At 34.2% G+C, this 17,596-nt stretch overlaps 1 protein-coding gene across 9 annotated transcripts in view; it reads left to right on the forward strand.

Annotated features, from left to right (window-relative positions):
* ESCO1 (establishment of sister chromatid cohesion N-acetyltransferase 1) overlaps positions 1 to 17,596 on the forward strand; it is a 73,047-nt gene that overhangs the window by 23,400 nt on the left and 32,051 nt on the right. For 7 of the 9 annotated variants that reach the window (XR_003128627.3, XR_003128628.3, XM_025429342.3 and 4 more), the window contains 6 exons: positions 1,926 to 2,028; positions 2,467 to 4,612; positions 9,143 to 9,257; positions 10,583 to 10,643; positions 13,144 to 13,258; positions 16,130 to 16,261. Coding sequence is in view for 7 of the 9 variants with exons in the window: in XM_025429342.3 (XP_025285127.1) it covers positions 3,059 to 4,612; positions 9,143 to 9,257; positions 10,583 to 10,643; positions 13,144 to 13,258; positions 16,130 to 16,261 (1,977 nt within the window). In the remaining 2 variants the exon portion in view is untranslated. The remainder of the gene's footprint in view (positions 1 to 1,925; positions 2,029 to 2,466; positions 4,613 to 9,142; positions 9,258 to 10,582; positions 10,644 to 13,143; positions 13,259 to 16,129; positions 16,262 to 17,596) is intronic. The other 2 variants (XM_035718794.2, XM_035718795.2) reach the window with 1 other exon arrangement.

Genomic DNA, 17,596 nt, shown 5'->3' on the forward strand with positions numbered 1-17,596 from the left:
CTAGGTGCTCTTGGCCCTTTCAGTCTGGAAGCTCATTTCTTTCAGTACTAGGAAAATTTCCTAAATCTTCATTTTCTTTTTTCATTTTTTTTTCTCTTTTCTAAAACCCCAATTACTGGACTCTTGAACCACTAAGGATGGTCTTTTAATTATCTTCTTTGTCTCCTACTTACCATCTCTGTCTTTTTTGTTTGACTTTGTAGGAGATCTTCATACTATCGTCTTCTAATGCTTTTATTTTTTAAGATTTATTTTATTTTATTTTTATAAGGAGAGGGAGAAGTGGACTCTCTGCTGAGCAGGGATCGTGATGTGGAGATCAATCCCAGGACCCTGGGATCATGACCTGAGCCTAAGGCAGATGCTCAACTGACTGAGCCACCCAAGCGCCCCAAGATTTATTTTATTTTAGAGAGAGAGAGAGAGAGCACTTGTGCTTGCTTGCGAGCCCTCGGGGTAAGAGGGGGAGGGGCAGAGGGATGAGTCCTAAGCAGAGTCTGTGAGTGGGAGCCTGGTGTGGGGCTTGGTTTCACAACCCTTAGATCATGACCTGAGCCAAAACCAGGAATTGGATGTTTTACTGACTGTGTCATCCAGGCACCCAGGCCTCTTCTAATGCTTTTATTGACTTTTTCATTTCTTTTATATTATTTTTAATTTTTATGTGTTCCTTTTTTACTGTGAATGTTCTTGTATATTTGTTTCGTGAATAGATTAGCTTATTTTTAATTTTTGGTTTCATGTAGTTTCTGCCAAGCTATTGGTTTCCTGTTTTTTTTTTTTTTCTTCAAATTTTCCTCATGTATATCGTGATTCTTGTTTATTTGCTCAGAGTTACAAGTGAGACACTAAAAACTAATTTGGGAGTTTTGTGTGTTTGGATGGTAGATGGGCTGGTGGTTTCTTGACTATAGGGTGTGTGAGTGTGTGTGCACGAGCACAGGCACCCACAGGTGCATGCACACGCTTACTTACTATGGGGTCTATCAGTATGTTTTTAGATCTTTTACCTTTAGGCCTGTCAAATTCATTAAAAAACGCTCTTCTAGTTTCCTTCCAGGAAGATACAGGGTTGACTGCTTCCTCTAGAAGTTTCTTGAGTAGGCAAAGAGAACTTCAGATGGAGGGAGTGGGTTTCAGCAATCAGTATGTGTATTCTTACTTATCCCCTCTTGTCAGCATGATACTGCTTCCCTTACCTGTCAGTCTTGAGCCCCTAGACTAAAGCACTTTTGTTATACTCTCTCCAGAGATTTATACTAGGGTCTTTGGAGTTGCAGGGGCAGTCTTCTGGGTGCTTGTAATTGGAATGGCAGTTTTGGAATCTTTCTGTTTTTTTGAGTCCTGTTTTCATTCTCATGTCCTGTGGAGCCTAGAACTGGTAGTTCCTGAGTTTGGGGGATTCTGTGGTTCTCCATTTCCAGTTTAGGATTCAAGCTTTCTTGAGTCTAGAGGTTATGTAGCTTCCATATTTTTTATTTTTACCATTTACTCTTTTTTTTTTTAATCCTTCAAGTTTATGGTTTTATCTTGTTTTAATCTATTGCTTTTTTAAAGTAGGTTTTACGTGAGAGTAAACGTGTGTGCTTAAATCTGCCCTTTAAACTGTGTATCAGTGTTTTCCTCTGTACAAGTAGTTATGTGTACTTTTTTCCTCAAAATAGGATTTTACTTTACCAGTTTAACCATTATGTGTATGTATTATGAATTGTATTTTGTATTTAAAAAATTTTTTTCTATGACATAAAATGGATAGTTTACTTCAGGTTAGAAATACTAAAATTAAACGTATGTATATAGTAAATCCTGAGGACTAATGATGGGACAGCGTAAAATTGTGGAGTGTTGTGTTTAATGAGTGGTGAATGAGTCATTTGCATCTTTGTGCCTTTTAAACATTTTTAAAAACCTTTTTATTTTTTTAGGTGCTGTGTAATGTGTTAAGAGGATACTTTAAGGAATGATTTTGCCAAATTTTCATGAGTTATGGTGGCTGAAAGATCAATTCTGTCTTGTGGGAAAAGAATTGTAAGTAACATCAAGGAATAAACTGATTTTTGGCTATTTTATGCTTTTTTTTTAATTTAAAGATTTATTTATTTGAGAGAGAGAGAGACGGAAAAAACACAAATGGGGAGGAGAGGGAGAAGCAAGCTCCCTGCTTGGCAGGGAGCCCAACGTGGGGCTAGATCCCAGGAGGCTGGGATCATGGCCCAAGCTGAAGCTAGATGCTTAACTTACTGAGCCACCCAGGCACCCCTCAACTATTCTATGCTTATATAAAATAAGTTATTGATTGTTCATAAGGATGTAATTGGGATACTCTATTCTGTTAGCCTTAAATATACAGACTAAATAAAAAGGAGAGGTCGGGTTTATATAAATAAGATTATTTTTATATAGTATTGCATCGCCATATTTCTTGGATTGTACAAAATTTAATTTTAATTTTTTTTAATTTTTCAGAAATGGCAGCACAAAAGGAAATCTCTATTAATAGAGTATTTTATTAAACGAAAGAGGTTAGATAAGAACTTTAAACTAACAGTCTCAGCAAACAAGGAAAGAAACCTGTTAGCTGTAAGACATGTTTCAAATGAATCGAAGTCCAGTAACTGTAGACTTCAGAAGAAAAAAGTTTTCAAAATCTTTGTCAAAACAGGTCAGTGATAAATAACTCCTCCAGTAATAGGGCTAGGCCTGAAAACCATCATTAATTGAAAAATTAACAAAACAGATCGAACCTGAATTAAGTTTTTTTTTCATAAAAAGCTTTAGAAATATCAAATTAGAATTAAATTTTCCTCAAATTTCTATTGCCTTGTCCAGAAGTAAAGCAAGTATCTTTCAGGCTTCATACCAGCTTTTCTCATGTCCTAGGGATGACCGAAACCTTACTTGAAGCAAACTAGTATTTTTGTTGAAAATGTACATCAGTCTCAAAGTTGATTTTTAAGACCTCCTCAATAATAATAATACTAGACATTCAGCATTCACACCTACCAGGACACGAAAATCCTCTCAAAAGCTACTCAGAAAAGGAGGACTTTACTCAGGAATGATGTCCATTCAGGAGAAATCAAAAGAAAATTCCTCCAGTGTTATTAAAAAAAGTGAAGATAAGAATTTAGAGACACAAATTCAAGGTTCTCAATCAAATCTGGCAAAAAAATCAGGTCCAAAGGAAACTGTAAAATCACTGGTTAAATCTTCTAGTGAAAGTAAAATAAATCAGCCTGAATTAGGAACATGCATGAGTACAAGGTCAGCAAAAGCTGCATCCAGTGATAAAAAAGCTAGTAAATCCAGTAGTAAAAATATGGTGACTGTGAAGGGACATTCACAACAAGAATCTACAAAAAAAAAGAAGAAATTACCTCAGAAAAATTCAGTGCATGGAACTTCTAAATCAAATGAACAACTTAATCGGAGATCACAAAGACTACAACAGTTAACAGAAGTTTCAACAAGGTCTCTGCGCAATAGAGAAATTCAAGGTCAAGTTCAAGCAGTTAAACAGACTTTGCCACCAAGAAAAGAGCACTGTAACAATTCTCAAAGTAAATCTAATAAAGTTAAAACAAGTCAAAAACATGTGAAAAGAAAAGTACCAGAAATAAAGTCTGATTCTAAAGAGGATGAACATCTAGTAACTAATGAAGTAATAAATTCCCCCAAGGGAAAAAAACGCAAAGTAGAGCATCAAACAGCTTATACTTGTAGTTCTCAGTGTATAAAAGGATCTGAAAAGTATCTTCAGAAGAATGTTAAGAAAGAGGAAACAAAATCTGTGCCTGTAACTTCTGAGATAAAAAGTTCAAAAATGATTACTTCAGCGGTCTCTAAAAAGAATGAGGTAAAGAAATCAGTTCATACGCAAGTAAATACTAGTGCAAAATCCCAAAAAAGTCCACAGCCATCAGTGCCTGAACAAAGTGTAGATAATGAGCTGGAGCAAGCGGGAAGGAGCAAACGAGGTAGCATTCTTCAGCTTTGTGAAGAAATTGCTGGTGAGATTGAGTCAGATACTGTAGAGGTAAAAAAGGAATCTTCACAAATGGAAAGTGTAAAGGAAGAGAAGCCTACAGAAATAAAATTGGAAGAGACTGATAATGAAAGACAAATACTTCATCAGAAGGAAACAAATCAGGATGTTCATTGTAATCGTTTCTTCCCCAGTAGGAAAACAAAGCCTGTGAAATGTATACTAAATGGAATAAACAGCTCAACTAAAAAGAACTCCAACTGGACTAAAATTAAACTCTCAAAGTTTAACTCTGTGCAGCAAAATAAGTTGGACTCTCAAGTTTCCCCTAAATTGGGCTTAATACGAACCAGTTTTTCACTACCAGCCTTAGAAATGCATCATCCAGCCACTCAAAGTACATTTTTAGGAACAAAACCACATAATGATAAAAATATAGCTTGCCAGCAGGAAGAAATGAAAGAAATTAATTCTGAAGAAGTTAAAACTAATGATGTTACAGTTGAAGTTAATAAAACCACAAAAAGTGCTCCTGAAAATTGCCATTTGGATAATCAGATAAAACCACCTCCTGACCCACCATTGGATAACCAGATGAAAGAGTCTTTTGAATCAACACCAGATAAGGTAATTTATTTTCATTATGTGCAATAGAGGTACATGAATACTTTCTATTAAATAAATTTTTACAGCATATTTTAGCGTAAAAATCAAGTCATAAAAAACAGTCATTTGTTAAGGTAGCCTATTCAATTGTTAGTGTTGTATTCAGTCTTGTAGTGAGTGATAGAACTTACTGATTCCTTTAGATGTCTGGCATTTTATATAAATGCTTCCAATTTCTTATTTTTACCTTTTGTTTTTTTTTTAATGTGAACTGTAAACCTGTTGAATTCTAGCTTTTCTTTTTCTTTAAAAATTTTTTTTTGAGTATAATTGACACACAGTGTTATATTAGTTTCTGGTGTACAGCATCTCTATATGTTATGCTTTGCTCACCACAAGTATAGCTATCATCTATTACCATATAATGCTATTATAATACCATTGACTATATTCTCTATGGTCTTCCTTTTATTCCCATCACTTCTTTTTTTTTTTTTTTTAAAGATTTTATTTATTCATGAGAGACACACAGAGACAGAGAAAGGTAGAGACATAGGCAGAGGGAGAAGCAGGCTCCACTCAGGGAGCCCAACGTGAGACTCGATCCCGGGACCCCAGGATCACACCCTGGGCCGAAGAGTGGCGCTAAAACCGCTGAACCACCCAGGCATCCCTCCCATAACTTACTCATTCCATGACTGGGAAACCCTGTATCTCTCACCCCTTTCACTCATTTTGCCCATTCATTTACCCCTAAACTTTTCTTTAACACACTGATTTGCTTTTTCTTTTAATTGTAACCATAGAAACTATGTTTCATAGTGACTAAAATAAAGGAATTAAAGTTGGGCCTTATTCTGACCAAATTGTTAAAATTAATTTCACCTTGGCACAAATCAACCCACTTTTTTCCACCTGATAAAATTTAAAAATTAAACATTTCTATTTAGCAGGAATGCTTAAACTTAACTTAAAACTTAAAAGTTTGACTTGTGTAACCATTTTGAATAGTTGGGTAAATAAAATGGCTGAAAGATGTAAATAATTCAGTTTTAGTTTAAATAAGATTGTAGTGGCCAATAATTTTTAAAATGGGAAAGTAAATTGAAAAACAATATCTAAAAGTAAATGGAATCTAATAGCTAGAAGAAACTTTAATGATTATATGAGGAAGTAGTTGGAAACTAAAAGCACCTGTGCCAATTCTTTTCAAGTTAAATCATAGGCAAAATTCCAGTATATAAACCCATAAGCAAAAATTTTTTTTGCATAGAACATGAAGCTCTATAATACAGATTTGAAAGACTTCACTAATTTGTTTCAGTTGTTTTGTAATGAGAAAACCGAGTGCATTAGAGGAATGTGATGTAGGTCACATGTTTGGGAGCACAAATAGCATTGAATTTTCAAGTATTCTGATTCTCAGGTCAGTATTTTTTCTATAGTTACATACTTTGAACATGAGAGCATTTGAGAAAAAAATCATTGTGAGAAGAGAAAAAGTCAGGTCATCTTAAAGTTTTGGTAATGATTTAAAGTTCTCTTTAGAGATATTTTGTTCTAGGAGCAAATTTGAATGAGTGAGGAGTCTGGGCTTTATGCCAGAAGCCATGAAAATAGATCATTGTCTCTTCCAGTGGAGTACAAATCAAATTAAAGGGAACAGATACCATATGGTACTCTTAGATTTTATTTTCTGAACAAATGGAAATGAAAGCATCAATTAGAAGATAATTATTCAAATAGTGATAGTAATTAGAAGTAGTGAGTGGTAGTGTGAATAACAAGTGTTCCTTCCATCAGAGATGGAGTGGCTTTCTATTCAGGGTATGTTTTGTCAGCAGATTGATAGCTATACTCCAGGTGTTAGCTGCAGAGTTTATCTTGTACTCCTTGCTGCATAAATGCCTGTCAAAACTCAGTTTGTGAAATAAGTCATGGGGAAAAAAAAGGCATAGCATAGGGAATATAGTTAGTGATATTGTAGTAGCATTGTATGATGACAGATGGTAGCTATCCTTGTGAGCATAACATAATGTATAGGGAGATGTTGAATCACTATGTTGTACAGCTGAAATTAATGTAACATTGCTAAAATAAAAAAAATAAAAAGAAACCTCAGTTTGTGGAGAATTATATTGAAGAATAAGAATTGTAACTCTGGACTACTCTACTAGAATAGAGATGCTTGCTTAATTAGATCACATTATTTCGACCTCTAATATTGCTTTTACTGTAATGTGCTTTGGATTTGTGTAGTCCCTCTCTCTTGAGGTATATTGTGAGAAACCATCCTATGAAACTTTTGCTAAAAATTTTATTTATGTTTGTAAATTCTTGAATATTTCAAACATTCAGAATACTACAGAAACTAACATTACACTGTGTCTACCACCCCAATTTGACAAAAACTAACATTTTATTGAATTCAGGTCTTTTGAAATAAGAAAAGTACGTTACAGGTAAAGGAAAAGGCTATGTCTCATCTTTCTATTCACCTTTCTTCCCAGAGTTAAACATGTTTGTGAAGTTGGTGGGCATCTTTTCTTTATTTTTATGATCTCACTGTGTATGTGTGTATATATCCACAAAGAATACTTAGCACTGTTTGTATTTTAAATTTGTCTTATATGTATGTTTAATGTTATAATGTCTTAAGTGTTTAAAAGTTAAATGCTAACATAGTTGGTGTATATGTGTATGTGTATAGTTTTTTGCTACTTGGTTTTGTGCAGTCAACATTTGATAATAATATGTGGGTATCTTAATAGCTCTACATGAGTATACCACAGTTTATGTTTTCCTCTTCTAAAGCCCTTTTAGGTTGATTCTATTCTTTTCACCAATACTTTTAATGTGATCACTTCCACGGAATGATCAGAGAATATGGTAACCATGCCAATTCAAGACACAGTTGTGCCTGCTGTGTCCAAGACATTGTTGCTAGGGCTACAGAAGAGGAAATGTTTCCTGTCTTCAAGGAATTGACATTGTAACAGTCACTTAAGAGATTTCTCTTCATGTTATAAGCACTAAGAATTGAGGTAGCTTAGTTCAATCATCATAATAGCTTTTGGCTAATGACATAATAGGCCTTTGGTGAACACAGCCTCTTTGTTAGAGGAGAGCTTCATAGAAATTGTCCCCACAGTCTGCACTGTAGTTTCTGTTATTACCTACATATTACAGGTGAAGAGATTGAGGCTTAGAAATTAAAGTAATTTATCTGAGTGACATATAAGTGGTAGAGCTAGGATTTAAACTGAGATTGGCTTCAGTGTTTTAACAGGGTTATACTTGGGGAGGAAGGAAAATATAAAAATAAACCTTACATCATGAAATCTTTTCCTATGGCTGCCTGTAATTTTTATGTCAGTTTCGGCAGTACAGAGAAATGATCATGGTTGATAAGGCTATAAGCATTTGGTAGGCTTCTTTAAATTATTTGAACTTCATGAATTTTAAAGCCTAATTATTTTATGATTTGTTTTTTTAAGTTGGAAACTTACTAAATTCCTCCCTATTTAATGGAGATTAGTTAGTAATTTGTCATGGTTCTTGTTTTTAATTATTCTGCTTTTTCAATGACAAAAATTGTTCACTTTTCCAAAAATACTCAAAAATAATGTTATGTGTTGGGTGTAATAATCACAATACAGATAGAGCCAACGTTGATAGAGTTTGGAGTATTTTCTTTTGGTAGTTATTGAGTATCAGCTTTGACAGTGTTTTGATTTAGGGGATTTGGTAAATACAAAGATAAATATAATATGATCTTTGCTCTTAAGAGTTACAGAAGATGAATAAAAAATAATTGATAATAGTGATAAGGACATGAAAGAGGTAGAGGTGAAATAGATGGAGAATTATTCACAAATTGGAAAAAAGGCATGGAGAAACTTGTAGAAGGCTTCGTGGAAGAGGTTAATATTTAAATAATGAGTTTAGTTGATGCAGGGGAAAGGTTCTAGGTTGGCACTATCCAGTAGAAATGTAATAAGAACTGCATATATTACTTAAGATTTTCTGGTAGCCAGCTTAAAAGAACACACTGGTAAAACTAATATATATTTTTAACTGTCATATAAAAATACTATCATTTCAGCATGTAATTAATTTTAAAAATTGACCCATTTTACTTTTTTTTGTAGTAAGTCTTAAAAATCTGGTGAATGATTGACAGTTACAAAATAATCTCAAATGAGTCATATGACATTTTAAGTGCTCTATAGTCATATGAGGTGTGGCTGCTGTATTGGACAGTGCAGATTTACATAGATGAAACAGAAAAATTGTAGAGCTAGGCAGATACAGAATATGTCTATGAGATTTACAAGATGGCATGAAGGGAAATAATGGGAACCGATGCTGAAGGAGGGTAGCTGTGGGGAAATCAAGAGACTTTTAAGGCATATGAGTTTGAATTACTCCAACTAGAAAGTATTATCTTAAATTTTCTTGGTATGCTTAAATTCACTGAAAGTGTGTTAGGATGAGTTTCAAAGGTTGATATGAAGGCAAATATTAACATTTTGGATTTTATATATTCAGGATTTCAGTCTTTGTTTGGAATCCAAGCTTGAAAGCAGTCCAGTGGGAAATATCTCTACTGTTTCAGCTTTGCTCGGTCAAGCAAAAATTGATACAGGAGAGAATAAATTTCCAGGTAACACTTTGAAAATATTATTTGGGTTTCTCAGTGTTAGAGATCTTTTTGTCAGTATAATAGGAAACGATACTGACTGAAGAACTCTTGGGTATGTTTTTCAAATGTTTTGATTATCACCATTCTTTTTTTATTTTTCCTTCCTTTACTATCATTATTTGTAGGATAGAATTACTTCTCTTTCTTGTTTAAATTACTTAAGTACAACAACAACAAAAATGGCCTGGATGACCAATAAGATTAGGTCCAAAATAGAAACAAAGCACATTAGCCAAATGTCAACTAACTTTGGACAACTACTTTTCCTTTAGAAAATCCATTGTTTCTTTTTAAAAATATTTATTCATGACAGAAACAGAGAGAGAGGCAGAGACACAGGAAGAGGGAGAAGCAGGCTCCCCTCAGGGAGTCCTATGTAGGACTCCATCCCTGGACCCCGGGATCATGACCTGAGCCCGAAGGCAGAAGCTCAACTGCTGAGCCACCCAGGGGGTCCCTTTTTCTTTGTTCTGTTTCTTAAATTCCTACATATGAGTAAAGTCCCATGGTATTATCTTTCTCTGGCTGACTTATTTCACTTATCATTACACCCTCTGGATCCATCCATGTTGCAACTGGCAAGATTCATTTTTATGGCTAAGTAATATTCCATCGTATGTATATGTATATGTCACACGTCTTTTTTATCCATTCATCTACCAATGGACACTTGGATTGCTTCCATAATTTGACTATTTTAAATAATGCTGCAATAAACTTTGGGGTACATATATCTTTTTGAATTACTGTTTTTATATTCTTTGGGTAAATACCCAGCAGTGGAATTGGTGGATCATACAGTAATTCTATTTTTAATTTTTTGAGGAACCTCCATACTATTTCCCACAGTAGCTGTACCAATTTGCATTCCCACCAGTACTGCAAGAGGGTTCCTTTTCCTCCACATCCTCACCAACACTGTTTCTTGTGAGACTACAATTTTTTTTAAAACAAAGAAATGCTCCCATTTATTTCCATTTAGGGATTGTATAATTATATAGGGATTTACACAGTTTCCTTTACTGTTCAGAACTAGTGATTGGTAAAACTAGAAGCAAACTTAGTCTACCATTGGATCCCTTTGTGGCTCAGTAGAGCATTTTCTCCCACTTCTCTGAAGAATAATTTCTAGAAAGGGGCTTTAGTTGTATCAAATGGTTTTTGTTAAAAATAAAACATGTAGAGCATTGTTCTCCTTTTTTTTTTTTTTTTGGTAATGATTTTTAACTATTAGAGATTGAAAAGTAGTACAAAGCTTAATGTGTAACTCATTTTCTTAATTACAGGTTCAGCTCCCAAACAGCATACTATACTCAGTAATCAAGCATCTAAGACCAGTGATAACAGGTAAGACATTAATTTAATGCAAGAGTAAATATGAGAACTGTTAAAAGATCAACTGAGGCTTTTACAATTTTTATTTGAACAGAAATCAATTCAAATTGGATAGTATCCAGTTTCACAGATCAGGAGCTCCAAAGAACTATAACATGAAATACTTTTTTTTTTTTAAGATTTTATTTATTTATTCATCAGACACACGGAGAGAGAGGGGCAGAGACACAGGCAGAGGGAGAAGCAGGCTCCACACAGGGAGCCCGACGTGGGACTCGATCCCAGGAGTCCAAGATCACACCCTGGGCCAAAGGCAGACCCTAAACTGCTGAGCCACCTAAGGATCCTTGTAACATTAAAGACTTTATTATAAGCAAAAAGGAATGGGAATGAGGAAGTTATAACTGGCAAAAAAGTGGGTTGATTATTGCAAAGTTACTTTCTTTTAGAAGAGATGGCAGAGGTCTTTTCAGTTAAATTACCTAACTCTAGTGCTAATTAGATGATTCCTGACTGACTGGTTTAAGGTTCCATTTCTGGAAGAACTAAAACTAAGCCTCAGTTTGGTAATGTGGGGCTTAGCATAAACAACTCCATATTGGACCTTTTGTCTTATTTTTAAAAGAACTTAAGGATTTTATACTTAAACCTTTCAAGTTTGGGGTATTTTTCCCTAAAAATAGTAATCCTCAGTTTTTCATGTAGAAAGAACATGATATTTACAAGTTCTGTTTTCATTTTACTTTTTTTTTTTTAAAAGATTTTATTTATTTATTCGTGAGAGACAGAGAGAGAGAGAGAGGGAGAGACACAGGTAAAGGGAGAAACAGGCTCCATGCAGGAAGCCCGACGTGGGACTGGGTCCTGGGTTCCCAGGATCACACCCTGGGCTAAAGGCGGCACCAAACCGCTGAGCCACCCGGGGCTGTCCAGCAGCTCATTTTACTTTTTTGTGCCTGTACCTGTGTTTTTTGGCTTTGGGTTTTTTGTTGTTGTTGTTGTTTTGTTTTTTTGGTTAGTTTTGTTGTACTTATGTCACTATGGGCATCTTTTCTACCTTAACTATTTCATCTTTTTAATCTGTATTAAGTTTCATTTTGTGAATAGTCCATTGTTTATTTTTTATTTTTATTTATTTTTTAAAGATCTTATTTATTCATGAGAGACACAGAAAGAGAGAGGCAGAGACATAGGCAGAGGGAGAAGCAGGCTCCATGCAAGGAACCCAGTGAGGGACTTGATCCTGGATCCTGGGACCAGGCCCTGAGCCAAAGGCAGACACTCAACCACTTAGCCACCCAGGTGTCCCATCCATTGTTTAACAGTTCTCCACTCTCTAGACATTTTGGTTGTTTCTCGTTAGTTTCTGTCCAAAAAAAAGTTCTATAATAAATATGTTATCTTTGTCTATTTGTATTTACTATATTTAGGATAAATTTATAGCTGTATAACTTAGCCTGCATTGCCATACTTTCCTCCAATGTGTGTCATTTTATATTTCCAGCAACAGTGGTTTGAGAATGCATCTTTCTGCAAACTCCTTGAAGTACTGGGTGTTATCAACATGTAAAAGTGTTTTATTTTTTTAAAGATTTTTAATTAATTAATTAATTTATTTATTTAGAGAGAGAGAGAGAGAGAGGCAGAGACACAGAGACACAGGCAGAGGCAGAAGCAGGCTCCATGCAGGGAGCCTGACGCGGGACTTGATCCCGGGTCTCCAGGATCACACCCCGGGCTGCAGGCAGCAGTAAACCGCTGTGCCACTGGTGCTGCCCTGTTTTAAGTGTTTCAAAAGCATTCCATTCTGTCTTTAATGTCAGAATAAAATTAAATCTGACTTATTTTGCTTTACAGATTACTGAAAACCCTATTTTTTTTTTAAAGAATTTTATTTATTCATGAGAGACACAGAGAGGCAGAGACATAAGCAGAGGGAGAAGCAGGCCCTGTGGGGAGCCTGATACTAGACTAGATCTCAGGACCCCAGGATCATGACCGGAGCTCAAAGCAGACGCTCAGCCACTAAGCCACCCAGGCGCCCCCGCAAAAACAATATTTAGGACAAACTGTAGTGAGTCAGATGGCTAAAACTATCCAAAAAATTTAAAACTTACTCAAACTATAGTAGGTATAGCATTTTTTTTTTAAGATTTATTTATTTATTTATGAGAGAGAGAGAGAGAGAGAGGCAGGGACACAGGAGGAGGGAGAAGCAGGCTTCGTGCCTGGAGCCTGATGTGGGACTTGATCCCGGGACTCCAGGATCGCGCCCTGGGCCAAAGGCAGGTGCTAAACCGCTGAGCCACCTAGGGATCCCCCAATTTTTTGTTTATTTTGTTGAAAATAATTTTCTTAGGTTTTCTCCCTTTTATTTTTAAAAGGTTATTTTTCCCCTCTTGGAGTGAAATGTGTTGTATAGAAAAAGTTTTCTTTTTTTCCCCACTTTAGTACTTTGAAGTGGTACAGTTCTATGACAGTGCGGTGTTTTGTTTTGTTTTGCTTTTTTAAGGGAGACACCACCAAATCATTCGTGGCCTAAGTGTAATTCCCATTTGGAGATAACAATTCCAAAGGTTTTGAAACTAAAAGAAGCAGAGAAAGTTGATGAAAAACAGTTGATCATAGTAAGTATCCAACTTGACTTTTTTGGTGAAGGATTATTATAATCATCTTATTTATGAATATCGTTAAAAAATAAGTTCAACCTTTTTTTTTTTCAAAGAGCCTTTTTTTCACCATAAATCATTATGGAAATACTTCTGTTATCATTACAAATAGCCCTCTGGCTCCTCAATAGGGAGTCTTTCCTATCACAAATAAAAACTCAAATTTCCATACTTTCAGTTTTGTTTGTAACAGATGGGTACTTTATTTTACATAGGAAAATTTAATGTAATTCCAATCATCATTATCAGTAGGAGTTTTCTGGAGTACATTACTCATTCTACCTTTAATATAGGGGAATAATTTTGTAAGAGTTGTCTGGAAATATTTGAGAAAAATTAATCAGGAAAAGTTTCATCAGATTTAATGTTTCTGGGGCTTTTTGTTTTGTTTTTAAAAAGATTTTATTTACTTACTCATGAGAGACATAGAGGCAGGCTTCATGCAGGGAGCCCGATGCGGGACTTGATCCTGGGACTCCAGGATCATGTCCTGGGCGGAAGGCAGACACTGCTGAGCCACCCAGGCGTCTTGTGTTTCTGTTGTTAAATCAATATGAAAGTGAAGCAGAATTAGACTAGTAGAATCTAGAGCTGTACTGTCCAACATGGTAGCCACATGTGGCCATTTAGTATTTTAAATGACCTCATCAGAACTGTTATACACTATTAGTCTAAGTGTATTTACTACATGTAAGGACTAGCACAAAAAAGAGAATGTAAGGTATTTCATGAATAATTTTTTTTTCTATTTAGTACATGTTGAAATGATAACATTTGGGATGTTTTGTTGAATAAAATATTAAAATTAATTTCATATGTTTGTGCTTTAACATGCTTTAACATGGCTACTAGAAAATTTAAAATTACATTTGGGGATCAAATTTCTATTCAGTTCTGGTGAAGAGTTGATGATAATGATCATAATAGCAGCTAATACTTTTTGAGTACATTGTTCTATGTACTTCACTCATATTAACTTAATTAAGCCTTAGTTTTTAAAGTATGAGGTAGGTACTATTATTATTTCCCATTTACCAGTTGGGAAACTGAGGAAGAGATGTTTATTCATTACCATGATTACACTACTTTTCATTCTTCATAATAGCCAAAAGGTAAAAGCAACCAAAGTATCCATCAGGGATGAATGAATAAACAAAATGTGATATATACATACGATGGAATATTATTCAGCCTTAAAAAAGAAGGTATTCTGATATATGCCACAATATGGTTTAATCTTAAGGACATTCAGCTAGGTGGAATAAGTCAGTCACAGAAAGACAAATACTGCATGATTTCACTTCTATGAGGTGCCTAAAGTAGTCAAATTCAGAGAAAGAAAGTAGAATGGTGGTTTCTAGGAGCAGGAAAGTGGATTGGGAACCTATTGTTTAGTTTGTGGGTATAGAGTTTCAGTTTTTCAAATGAAAAGAATTTTGAAGAGTGGTGGCACAGCAGTGTGAATATACTAAACACTGAACTGTACACTTAAAAATCGTTAAGATGGTAAATATTGTTATATATGTCATATCACAATTACAAAAAAAAATTTAACTGCCTGAAATAAAGTTCATGTAACAATTTGTTAATAGTTTGAATCATTTAGAATGAACTTCCTTAAGTTCTATATACAATCTTCTATTTACCATTTGATTTCTCTTTGCTACTTGATCCTGGTTCTGAGACACTAGAGATGCCATTGTCTTAGATTTTATTTTATTTTATTTTTTTTGAGTAATTCAAATTGCACAGTTTCAGGGGCACCTGCATGGCCCTGTCAGTTAAGTGGCTGCTGTCAGCTCAGGTCATTATTTTAGGGTCCTGGGATTGAGCCCCACATCAGACTCCCTGTTTGGTGGGAGACTTTCTCCATCCCTCTCTGCCCCTCCCTGCTACTTGTGCTTGTGTGTGCTCTCTCTCAAATAAATAAAAATCTCTTCAAATTGCACAGTTTTAGAGTAGAAAGAGTAAAGGGGATTATTCGTTTATTCTTTTTAAAATTTATATTATTATTATTTTTTTTAGAGAAAAAATGTGCTATTGAAAGGGCATAGGAAGAGGGAGGTAGGGAATCTTAGATAGGCTCCACACGCAGGAGGGAATCCAACATGGGGCTCTGTCTCACCCAGAAATCATAACCTGAGCTGAAATCAAGAGTCGGCTACTTAACCCACTGAGTTTATTATTCTGAAACATAGATCATATTGCTGAAAATTTCTTGTTGAATAAGGACAAGAATAGAAAATGTTTTGTAAACAGTTACTATTCTACATGGTACAAGTATGAATTACTGGAGAATAGATGATTGTACTTTGTACTTATTTAATATGAAGAGAATAGAAAAAATTATTATCTTAGGAGTTTCTGGTGACATCAAAATATTCTTTTTGATATCTATAAAGTAGAGCAAAACCGCTGAAAAGAACATACTTTAAGACATTAAAAAAGAATGAGTCTGTGAAAAGCTGTTTCCTTTTAGCTTTAGCAGTTTAATTATTGCAGATATAAAATGTATCTTCATTCTCATTTATAGAATATTTCCTGTTTGGAGCTTTAGGACTAAGATTGTAGTGTTAAAAGGTATTTCTTAGTTCTTTTCAATTATTAAATGCTGTGGAGTGAGTGATCACATTACTAAAATGGAAACGGTTCTTAATAAAATGATACACAGATTTCACAGATTAATATCTTTTTGATCAACACTGAATATTTTTTGTTATACATTAAACATTTCTCACTTTATGTTCCCATTTTAGCTTTAGAGGCTGATGTTCTGGAATTATTCCTTTGGGAGGGAAAAAAACACTTCTGTTTGTTTTTTGTAAATAGGATGCAGGACAGAAAAGATTTGGAGCAGTTTCCTGTAATGTTTGTGGCATGCTTTACACAGCTTCAAATCCAGAAGATGAAACACAGCATCTGCTCTTCCACAACCAGTTTATAAGTGCTGTAAAATATGTGGTAAGTGGAATTCATGACTTCTAAAATGTAGTATCAGATAATTAAGTCAGGATCTTAAAGGAATGAATTGCCAAATTTAAATCATTGAAAAATTTTTGTTTTTAGGAAGTGATAATATATATAAAGCCCTTGTATGTATACTGGCTTATTTTAAAACAAAGCCAAACATAAAACCAGCTAACTTTACTCTGCCTGGTTTATGTTGTGGGATTTTTAAATTTAATTTATATATTTAAAGCATTTATTGTACTTCATCTCTTCTAACAAGTAATACTATTTAACTTAGTATTTAAAATTTTTTCTTTAATAATTACTGTTGATAAGCCTGTTTAATATTCATAATAGCTTAGCACAACTTTTTTTCTGAAAACTGGTAGTGATATATATTTTACCAAATTGGGAATTTTTCTTTACCTTCTCTTTGCTATCATGGGAGCTTTTCTTTATGAAATTAAAAAAGAAAAATTCTTGAAGGTTAAGATCTCAGAATTTGCTGTATACTTAAAAAAAATCCCACAAAGTAAATATGTTTTGGTATATATTTTTTAATGTATGTGCATTTGAGCCATAATGGATATTATTTAATAGTTATTTCTGGAAATGGCAAAATTTTGAATTATTTTGAGCCATTTCAGATATCTTGTGAAAATAGTAATTTAATGTAATTGCTGTTTACCCATATCTGAAATGGAATCTACTTTTATTCTATACATGTTACCTTCAGTACTGTACACTCACATTAATAAGACCTCCAGGATATCTGAACTGAGATCACCAATTCATTTCATATAGGCTTTTACATAAGCAACAGTTGTTGGATTGTTCAAAGATCTTCATTGGCTTTGGTTAAATTTGTCTCCTTATCTGTGGTTGAAAGGTTCATATTCATTGTTTCATTTATCCAGTTATTTCTGCCCAAGATAGGTAGGGTTTTCTCTTTTTTGATTCTCTACTGTGGTGATCCTTTATACTCCTTATTTCATCTTCTTTTTCCACACACACCCCTTTCTGTCACTTAACTGAATGCAGTATAAGCTGTGTGGACATGAAATATCTATATCTAGATACTGATTTATTGTTTGAAATTTGTACTTTTCCAATTTCACTATGTTAATTTCCTTAAAACTTGAAAAAAATAGTTCTATCAGATAGCTAAATTATAGAATACTTCTGGGGCAATAACATTTAATATACATAAGTCTAATAGATGTTTAAATAAGTTTTCAGTTTACATAACTTGATTCTTGTGATCACTTTGTATTAGGTTTAAAGGCTTATTCTTTATCTTAAGGGAAAGTTTTAATTTCTGAGAGTAACAGTAAAGAAATTAAAGAA

This window comes from Canis lupus, chromosome 7, assembly GCF_003254725.2.
Source record: "Canis lupus dingo isolate Sandy chromosome 7, ASM325472v2, whole genome shotgun sequence".
In the NCBI taxonomy this organism is placed as follows: Eukaryota; Metazoa; Chordata; class Mammalia; order Carnivora; family Canidae; genus Canis; species Canis lupus.